General features: G+C 38.8%; 1 protein-coding gene across 3 annotated transcripts; it reads right to left on the bottom strand.

Annotated features, from left to right (window-relative positions):
• Positions 1–819: 819 nt before the first annotated feature.
• LOC149013548 (splicing factor-like protein 1) lies at positions 820–8,620 on the bottom strand. 3 transcript variants are annotated; one of them, XM_089159018.1, is made up of 2 exons: positions 8,333–8,620; positions 820–3,447 (listed from the first exon to the last, which is right to left on the bottom strand). In XM_089159018.1, exon 2 carries the CDS (start codon positions 3,384–3,386, stop codon positions 1,341–1,343), a length of 2,046 nt encoding a protein of 681 aa, XP_089015144.1. In that variant the 5' UTR covers positions 3,387–3,447; positions 8,333–8,620; the 3' UTR covers positions 820–1,340. The 3 variants fall into 3 exon arrangements, with proteins under 3 accessions (XP_089015144.1, XP_089015146.1, XP_089015145.1); XM_089159020.1 differs by having other exon boundaries at positions 8,352–8,620; XM_089159019.1 differs by having other exon boundaries at positions 8,510–8,620.
• Between the last annotated feature and the right edge of the window lie 1,669 nt (positions 8,621–10,289).

The raw sequence follows: 10,289 nt of genomic DNA, 5'->3' as shown, positions 1-10,289 counted from the left end.
AGCAGAGAAAGCTGCGATGACCTCTCCACCAAGCCACACTGCGAATTTGATACTGGAAGTGCAAGCTTCCTGGAAGCCACACTGACTTCACGAATGGGGGGCCGCTCCTCCGTCTCCCCGTGGCTCTAACTCACTTGTTGCTGACTCAGATGCCCGTGCGCCTCGTTCCTCGACAACCAGAGATGTCAGCATAAAAATGAGATCTTGCTAAATATATCCTCACTCTCCAACTTGTTTCGGAAATGAAAGGAGCTCCATTGCCAAAGAATCCCTGGAAAAGATGCTTCACTTGCTCCTTGTAGCACCACATCATCTAGGCTCGCACCAAATAATACCACACGAGAGTTTCCTCCAATGATTTACACTGGATGCACCTATCGTTGACCCTGACCTGCCTTTTTTTCGCAGGCCCCCGAACTCGTTCTCCAAAGGAAATTTCGAATGGGCAAGGTACGACATTTCCACAGCCTTTTTCATTCTGCACGTGAAATGTTCTCCCACTCATGTCTGCATGACGATGATGCTTGCAGGCTTCTTCTGCTTCATGAGAAAATCGTACACTAATTTGGTGGAGAAGATGACCCTAACTTCCGGTCCCCAAGCCAGCTTGTCTACCGTCAGCACCAGTGGAGGAACAACTATTGAACTAACATTTATGACTGGAAAAATATAGCTATTCTTAAAATTATGGTTGTGTGAGATGCATAGTTGGCAAACTTGCCGTCGATGATTGATGAACATTCAAACTTTAGATCAGTGGGCAAAAAAGTGTGAGAATTTGAAGTGGAATGAGAAAAAATGTGGAAAAAGTTAACTTTTTCATTTCAAAGCATGATTTGTTTGGATTAAAGTCGACAAACTCTCTTAATTTAAAGAACATTCTTTGCTGACATAGCACCCCCACCGTCCACACTTCTTCCACTCTACCCATTTAAAAGGTCTCACATATTTTGCCCGCTTGGGTTCTTCATTCTTGGTTGCTTAGGGAATTGTAAAAATAGTCATCCGTCACAGGGACTGGTTCCTCAACGATAACCATACTCTAGAGAAGCAGTTTGAAACTGGGGTTAAGGATGGAATAAGGAAATTCCCCTTCTTACCATCAGAAATTAAGGATGACCTACTTCATGATGAAAAAACCAAGTTATGAAACTTACAAATGTTCTGATTCATCATTGCTTAAATCCCATCGTGACCAATTTTGAGATGATCCAGCATAGTCAGAATTGCCAGGGAATTTCTGATGATGACACACACTCCATAAATGAGAGCAACTGACTGCTGAACGAATCTTTGGGTGAAAAAGTATTTGCCGAGGCACAAAAGACCACATCATGACTTCAAAGAAAGGCGTCCTGAAATTCGGGCAGCATTGAACCAGGTGGGCCTGGCCAAGCCATTAGACCACTACTATTATGAGACACAGGTGAAGGTCCCGTGAGGTTTGGTAGAAGGCTAGTTCCCTTTAATCCCTCACTAGCATTCCGATTTGAAACTTCTACCTTCAAAAATTTCCCATCAATCCTCCGACCCCGCATGTGTAAAACAGCAGCTGATGCATTTTTTGGGTCATCATACTTAACAAATCCATAGCCTTTACTGAGTCCAGTATTTCTGTCCTTGATCACTCTTGCATCAGTTATATTGCCGAAAGAAGAAAATAGCTCTCTTAATTGATTGTCAACCATAGTTTGAGGAAGATTGCCCACGTACACATTCCCATCGTTGACTTCTATGCTGCATTTGGCTTCTGTGTTTAGACTTATGCTCACACCAGGGTGAGAAGAATGACTACATGATGGTGAAATAAACAACTCACAGTTGCTACTTCTGTTTGGTATGCTTCGTGAGACTGTTGATGTACCAAATGAGCGGCTTCCACTTTCGGTATGAGCAACACTACAACCCCGACTTTCTATGTTGCTAACAGAAGATGCTATCAAGGGGCAATTGTTAGTTGGATGGCTGTTGCCTCCACATATATCACACAAATCAATTTCAGAAGATGACTTTCGATTTGGGCAAACATCTTGCTTGTGTGGCCCACCACATTCTTTACACAAGCTCTCATCTCCATGCATGCCCTTCAGCAAAGCAAGCTCCTTTAATTGTTCACGTTTGTGCTTCTTTGTTTTTTCATCCACTGGAACAAGTAGTTCTTCAACCATTCTGACAGCTTCATCGAATGATTTCTGATTGTCTGCCTCTACCAACACATGCAAAGCATCATTAAATCTAGAACAACGCGACTGCAACTTCTTTGATTCATGTGAGCTTTTACCTCTAATTCTAATTGTAGCCCCAGTTTCGTTCTGCATTCTCTTCTGTGTGTTTCCACAGGGACCAAGTATAAGGCCAATAAAATTATGCCCCGGATATTCCTTCTCAGGTAAGTAAATTTTCTTGCAGAAGTTTGAAGGCTTCAAATCAGGGGGAGGTTTGAAAACAGAGCTCTTCTGAATCAATTTTGAAATAATAGCGTGCCTGTCCTGAACTAGTTTATTCCGGAACCTGATATCCCTTGAGTTCATTTTGTTTCCAAGTTTATCATAAACAGGAGGAGGAGAAGGAGATCTTTGTTCCTCTGGCCTGTCATCATGAACCTCTGATCCTTGCAGTTTCCTGTTTATCTCAAGAAGCTTCACTTCCAACTCCTGAATTTCAGGATCAGAATCAGCTCCAGTAACTATATCTTTTATGAAATCAGGCAGCTGGGTTGGTCCCAGTAATTTTATATGGGAATCTTCATTGGCCCACCTGGTTTTCCTCCTTTTATGTGTCAAATTACCTTCATATTCTCTCATATCCTCTTTAGCCTGCAGATCCCATCTACTACGCCTTCGTTTTCCTGAACTTCCTGTACAATTTTTTTGTTCAGAAGCATTTTCAGCATTAATAAATGCTTTGGGACTACTAGATTCATTATGGAGATCTGCAAGAGCAAAACCATGTTCTGGTTCTAAGCACTCCTCTTGCTTGCGCTTCTTTTGTGTAGGATGAACTTGCAATGAACTTGAATCACCTACTGTTACTTCCAGTGACATCTTTTTCTTTGAAACATTTGGGAAAGATCCTGTGTGGAATTTACTATCATCAGTCTCAGTTTCTGAAATTGATTGAGACAGAGAATCCTCTGATGGGTTTTCGTCTGGCTCTTCCCTTGATTCTTCATCACAACAATTTTCAATGTCCAAGGATGAGTGAGAAACAGGCCATTCTGATGTGTCTTCAGTTTGTTCTTCATTAAGTTCCTCAATTTCTTCTTCAATTTCTTCATATTCACTCTCAGAAGACTGATGAGAAACAGAGTCATATAAAGGCTCCTCAGATAGTTCCTCCAGTTCATTACATAATTCCTCGGGTGATTCTTCTTCAGATTTCCTCATCGTTGTTCTAGATGCAATATATCAAGCCACAGATTACATGGAATCTCAACCAAGAAGTTTGCTGCAGCAAGGATAACAAAATGAATTAGCAAATATACCGAAGGAGACTGCCAGGTACTCCAAAAAACATATTAATGTCCAATATGGTTGTTGGTGCAACCTAGGGGGGGGGTGAATAGGCTGTAACTAGTGGAATTGCCAATTTTTTGATTTGGTTGCAAATATAAGATAAATTGTGAATTGAATGAAAGTAAACAATAGCAAACAACCACAACACAAGTTTATTATAGTGATTCGACTTTACAAGTCTACGTCTACTCCTCTCTTGACCTCAATAGAGATTTTCACTTGTGTGATTCTCTTTCAATACGGTGGGTAGAGAATCAAACCCTTACAATCTTTGTTACGGGGTGATAAAACCCTAATAATATTTCCCAAAAATTCATATAAGAATGCAAGAAATAACAAGATAACACTGGTTTCTATGGTGCCAATCACCCCCCCCACCTCACAGTGTTCCCTCAGCCTACGGATGCCCACATGACTCTCCAAACATTCGATGCCCTCTCCCTCTCTTCTACCTCTATTTATTACCTCAACTAACCCTAACTAACCCTCATTCCATATGGCCTCATCCCTATGGTCCTAACACGACCGGCCCCTCGAAAATCACCTTGTCCCCAAGGTGATGGAATTGTTGAAGTTTAATCGTATGATGGTGCGGCATAACCATAGTAATTCAATATCGTCCTCCCAAGCTGAATAACACACCCATCGCTCAAAATCAAACTTGGAGCGAAGCGCTTGACCTGGAATTTATTTTTTTTCCTTCGTCGTAATGGAGCATTGCATCTCCCCTTCAGTCGCTGCAGCCCCATCGTTGCCGCCTCCCTTTCCATTTTGCAGTCCAAAGGTTGAAGAAGATGGATTTTCCTCTTCTTGGCTCGGTCGGACCGCTGGTTTGGTGAATCATTGGTTTGAATTGAGCCTTGGGTTGAACCTTGGTCTGTTTAAATTAATTGAGCCCAAATTAAAAATCAGAAGAAGTGGACTTTGGGGTAACAAAACGGGCCAGGCCCATGATAGATGTGTTAAATGGGTGGGGTCCAAATACAAACTATGGCTTATGATAAATGGGTGGGACGTTGGTTTGATGGGGCTGGATTGGGCTGTGGGTCTTGAAAATGAAGTGGATTAAGAAATATGGGTTAATAAAATGTGATGGGCTTGGGGTTAAAGAGATATGTTGGGCCCAAGGAGGTTTCTTTGAGAACCAAGCGGCCCAATCTTTATATTAGGTTCGTTTGGGCCCTATATGGGAGGATAAGTGTACTTGAGTTGGGCCCAATTTAGAAGAACCTAGGCTCTTAAGGGGTGAAACCAACCCAAAACCCGGTCTGGGGTGAACCAAACCAACCCTAAAAACCCTCCAACTCCACCATCGTCTTCCCCAAGTTTTGGGGATAGAAACTTCAGCCGCCGTTTGCAGCTTTCCAGTGAATTTTGCTAGAGTCCTTCGATCCTTCTTCTTCTTCAAATCATCGGCATGATTTCTCTCCTTCTCAACTTTGGGCTGGTAGGCATCGATTCCTGAACTTCTCTCTCTCTTCTCTCTTCTCCATGCTCGGCGAGACACATCCCAACCGGCTGCAACTTCCACCGCTTTATCTATTGATATTACAAAGTGGTTTTGCGATTCTTCCTCTCCAAGAACCAATACAGATTCAATAGGAGGACTCGTTGCAACCTTCCCGTTACCGAAATTGTTAACCAACGCCTTCTTGAAGCTTGTCCAGGTAAATTCCATCAAGTACTTGCCATAGATCCAGTCGAGTGCCTCTCCTTCCAAATGTTGGATCGCCACTCCTAACCACTGCTCTTCCTCGATTTGGTTCTCCCAGCAAAACAACATAATTTCTAGAATCCATCTCTGACTTTCTCCTTTGCCAGAAAATGAAGGCAGTGCCATTACCTCCCTGGGATCGTGAATGCTCTGATGCCAATTGATAAAACCCTAATAATATTTTCCAAAAATTCATATAAGAATGCAAGAAATAACAAGATAACACTGGTTTCTATGGTGCCAATCACCCCCCCCACCTCACAATGTTCCCTCAGCCTACGGCTGCCCACATGACTCTCCAAACATTCGATGCCCTCTCCCTCTCTTCTACCTCTATTTATTACCTCAACTAACCCTAACTAACCCTCATTCCACATGGCCTCATCCCTAGGGTCCTAACACGGGGCAAGGCACCCTTTTACAATCTTTGTTCACAAGCAAGGGCATCATCTACAATCTTTGTTCACGAGTAAGAGCACTCAAAACCAATGCCAGTGTACCTAGATTTAGAATTGAAAACAACCAAATATAATAGATGATTAGAGATTACCTAGCAAAGGGTGTGATATTTATCCCTTGAGTGAGTGTGATGCAATGAGAGTGTATGCTCAAATGGAAATGAATGCACCACCAAAGCCTTCAATCACCTCAAGGTTAGCTTCCACAAGCTTGCTTAACACGTGGGGACGTTCTTCAAGGATGAGAGAGGATGAGAGGAAATAACAAGTCAATCTTGACACATTTGAGAGCTTGAGAGTTGTTGGGGAGTAGATGATCAATTGACAAGGTTGTTACTCTCAAATGGAGTGAATTGGACTTATATAAATGGTCTTTCAGTGTCTTAGCCCAACCCCCAACAAATAGAAAACCGACAAAATTTAGCCCAGACAGACATCCGTCTGAAAATATAGCCATTTAAAAAATTAGTCGTTGGAGCAACAATACCAAACGGACGTCCGTCTGCAGCACAGAATGTCTAGTCAAGGAAATATAGGGACTTTAGGGGTTTTTTGGGATTTCTAGCCAACCCTAAACCTCATACACTCTCCTAACATGTCCTAGGTCAATCTAATGACATGATCTATGTGCAATTGAGTGTAATTACATATGAGTGTGCATGAAAGTGTCCTAATTCTTGAATTTTCTAATTCTTCCTGCTTGAGCTTGACTTGATGTTCATTGATGTTCTTGAGTCTTCTTGCACTCCATTCTTTATGCTCATCTTGACTTAGACTCCATGTCCATCTTGGCTTGGTCTTGGCCTTGACTTGGGCTTAGGCAATCGGCGTTGAGTTGGATTTCGTCCACTTGCTCTCATATAAACACAACTCAATATAGCCATTAGTAATTCATGTTTGTTATCATCAAAATAAATGGAGGCTGATGTGGCAATGCTGACATAGCATTTTCCAACAATAGCCATTAGCAATAATAATATAAGGTTTCATGTACTAGTGGCCCACATACGAACCCTTGATTAGGTGCCTATGTTTGCCACTGTGGCACATCGGATTAGACTAAAATTCTATGGATGGATGGTAGATCCCAGGTTACCAAGCTCAATGTCAAGTTTCATTTTGATGGAATTGACCTTATGGCAAAAACAAAACACTGAAAAATAAGAAGAAATCCAATAGCGATTTATTTATTTATTTTTTCCACAGTTAGAAAAGTTCAATAGTGATCGGATTACCCATAGATGTGTGCATGGTGCATGGTTGGTAATACAATTGAGCAAGAATTCCTTTACAAACCCCTCACTCGTTACTCTAATTATCTCTTAAGTGATGAATGATGTAAAACATACATACAGACCTTTACAAAATACTGAATTGACTCATAAAAGCTATCAATCAATCTAGAAAGACTCCATAAAGTAAGTAAGCTTAAAACAAAATTCTATTTCAATGTTAAGTATCCTGATCTAACTCAAGCACTCAATTTAACAACTAGTCATGTGCAAAAAACATTATCCTCAGTTTGACAATCTTAACTACAAACTAAAGTCTTCTGAGGCAAAACTGACTCTGTTTGACAATCTTAAGTAATTTTTCTTTTGAGGAGGACAGGGGGAGGTGACCTTTGGGGTTGCAAGAAGGTTGGTATGGCATAAACCAATGAACAAAATCTTGCAGGTTTCAGATTCTGCAATATTTTAAATAAAGATAACACAATATGCGGAGATTCAGGGAAATTTTAGCTCTCTAAACTTTTCAAGCAACATTTATAGTCCAGAGGGGGGAATCAGTTCAAAAATATCCTTCTGCACCTCTAACAACTATCATCTAAATAGCTTTCTCTGACAACCCTAACCCTCTAAAACAGAAGCAAAAAATAGAATTAGATAGAGTAACATAATGGACAGTTAACAATCACCTTGAATAAAGAAGGACATCCAAGGTTCAATGCCTCATAGCTGCATAAATTATATTAGACGTCCCCCCCCCCTTCTTTCCCATTTGTATTCTTTGGTCCGGTTTTTTACTATATTATTTATTCATCCAAAAAAAAACACAATGGACAGTCCAACGAGGAATATATAAGCACTTCTTCAGAAAATAAGCAACCGACTGGAAGAAAAAGAAGAAGAAAAAAAAAGCTACTAAAATCACATTTTCCTAGTTTAAAAATAAACATTAGAGTATGTCTGTACGCATGAGTTCAACTTATCTCACAAACACTTTTGTATTTGTATAACAGTGTGCCAATGGAAGCATAATTGCTAGTATTTTCAGCACAAATAAACAGTACATCCTCTTACTTTCAGTTTCTTCGACAAAATATTTAGATCCTGTTTCCTTTTCCTATACTTTCTGTTTAAAACAACTACCAAAACTTAAAGTTGCGATGTTGTGCAAGATGAAGACCTGAGGCCTTTCAGATTATCTTCAGCTAAAAAGTCCTACATTGAAGTTACTAACCCAAATCATGCTGATCTACCACTGCACTCCAAATATGAAAAGCAGGATACAATGAAATAAAACCTAAAATTAACACTAGTGGAGCACCATATATTGGAGAGGGAAAATTAAGGATGCTCCTCATAAGAAACACAAATATATCAGGTAGGACTGAAATCAACTTTGGTTCCACAAACTAGTACCTGAAGAAAAGTTCCATACCGTTGCTGAATTCATTAGATGAAGAACATCGAAACAAGAAATAATAATCACGTGCTCTCGATCGAATTATGTGGAGATATCAGAAAATAAATCGAACATCCACAAGAATAAATCTGAACAATCTGAGAAACTGAAATATTTCACAAACGAAGGCAGACCTTTTTTGGATCAAATGACAATTGAAGCTCAGTGCATCAGTGATTCAGCGTGAACCTCCCGATCCAAGTTGGCTCAGTTGAACGAGTTCTGGTTCTTCTGGACAGACATAAGGAGCCGCTAGTGGACCGGGGACGTCGCGAATCAAATTTAAGGGGAGTTTTCCTTTTCTTTTATTTTTATTTATTATTTTTTTTTTTTGACAATTTTTTATTTTTGTGTTCTTTTGTTATCTATTATGAAACCTATTTAAATAAAAAAAAAATTATAACTTTTTTTTTCTAGAAAAAAAATTCATTTTACAGGTGGCAACCTTAAGTTGGGGGTGGAATTCTAGTCTCTCACCATAAATGAGAAAAATTACTGATTACTCACTCAAATAACTCACTCAAATAACTCACTCAAATATTATACATTCACTATCAATGATTCTGCTGTTTGGTTACGTGAATCCAGAGATTTCAAATCTCTGGATTCACAAATGGGAGATTTTTACCTGTTTGGTTGTGTGAATCCGTAGATTCATGAAATCTAGAGATTCACAGTTTTACACTAAAAACGTGAATCTGTAGATTTATGGGTATGAGGTGAAATCCAGAGATTTCACTCATACTATCAAAGCGTTAAACATTTGAACCATAATTCAATAAATGTTTTTTTAGGATAAATTTAGAAATTCATTCCAAAAATTCAAACTAACCAAACAGTTAATTTTACGAACCATGACTCTAGAGATTTGAAGTTTGTAGATTTGAAATCTCTAAATTTTTGAAATCTACAGACTCAAGTAACCAAACAGGCCCTAGTGATTTTAGATTTTGAAAGCTGAATGACAACTTTGCCTTCAAAAAAATTTTCTTTATCATTTTTATAGTAGTTTTAATGAACATGTACTCATATGAGTTAAAAAAAGGAAGGTAAAAATATAATTTACTTATGAACAAAAATGATGCCATTTATTCCAAGATATTAGAAAAGTTTATTTTTTCTATTTATTTATTTTTCTTTAAATTTCTTATAAAGCTTGTATTTCATTTAAAGAATATTATAAAATTATTTACAACTGTTCACTTACTAAATATATTTTTCATTCCATAATTTGTGGTGGACAATAAGTTATCAAATAAAATTACATTTTTCTCTAATCAAAGAGCTTTTAATTTTTTAGTAAAGTAAAAAAAAAATTTAAAAAAAAATAAATAAATAAATAAAATAAAACGGGATACAAATAAGAGCATAAATGGATTTGACTTTTTCTCACTGTATATGTAATAACCCCCACCCCCAACAAGATAAAAGCTATGAGTTCCACAAAAAAAAATAGTGTTTTTTTCAACATATGTTCCATTTAAAAATAGCCATCAAAATGAATATCATCTGCCAGGATTCATACTTGGACAACCCTTGTCCATCACCAAGGATGCTTAAAACATGCCAAAGCAATGGCTTGATGGTTTCCAAAGAATGCTTTGATGGCTTGAAGCCTTGGATGGTTAACAAAGACTTTGATAGCAGTGAATTTCTATCAGGTTCAACTTCCAAGGGTGGCTCGGTTGGTAAAAGACCGGCACTTCCATGTAAAATATTAGAGTTCAAATACCCTCGCGACCAGGGACCAAGCCGGCAAGCCCCACCTATATTAATTAAAATCTTCTCTAAGAACGTAGTCAAAATGCGCATAAGCCGGTCCAAATGAACTTAGATCACAAAAAAGAAATTCATCTATCAAATTCTAACATATTCATGTTTGCTCATGTACATCATTGGATGGATGACATGGGC

The sequence above is a fragment of the Hakea prostrata genome, chromosome 6 (assembly GCF_041222555.1).
Source record: "Hakea prostrata isolate BN-2017 chromosome 6, UWA_Hpros_2, whole genome shotgun sequence".
NCBI lineage: Eukaryota > Viridiplantae > Streptophyta > Magnoliopsida > Proteales > Proteaceae > Hakea > Hakea prostrata.
This window is presented reverse-complemented; position numbering and strand designations above follow the sequence as displayed.

Bases quoted from the DNA above. Each gene is read 5' to 3' on its own strand.
- LOC149013548 (XM_089159018.1), bottom strand. From the start codon at position 3,386: ATGAGGAAATCTGAAGAAGAATCACCCGAGGAATTATGTAATGAACTG.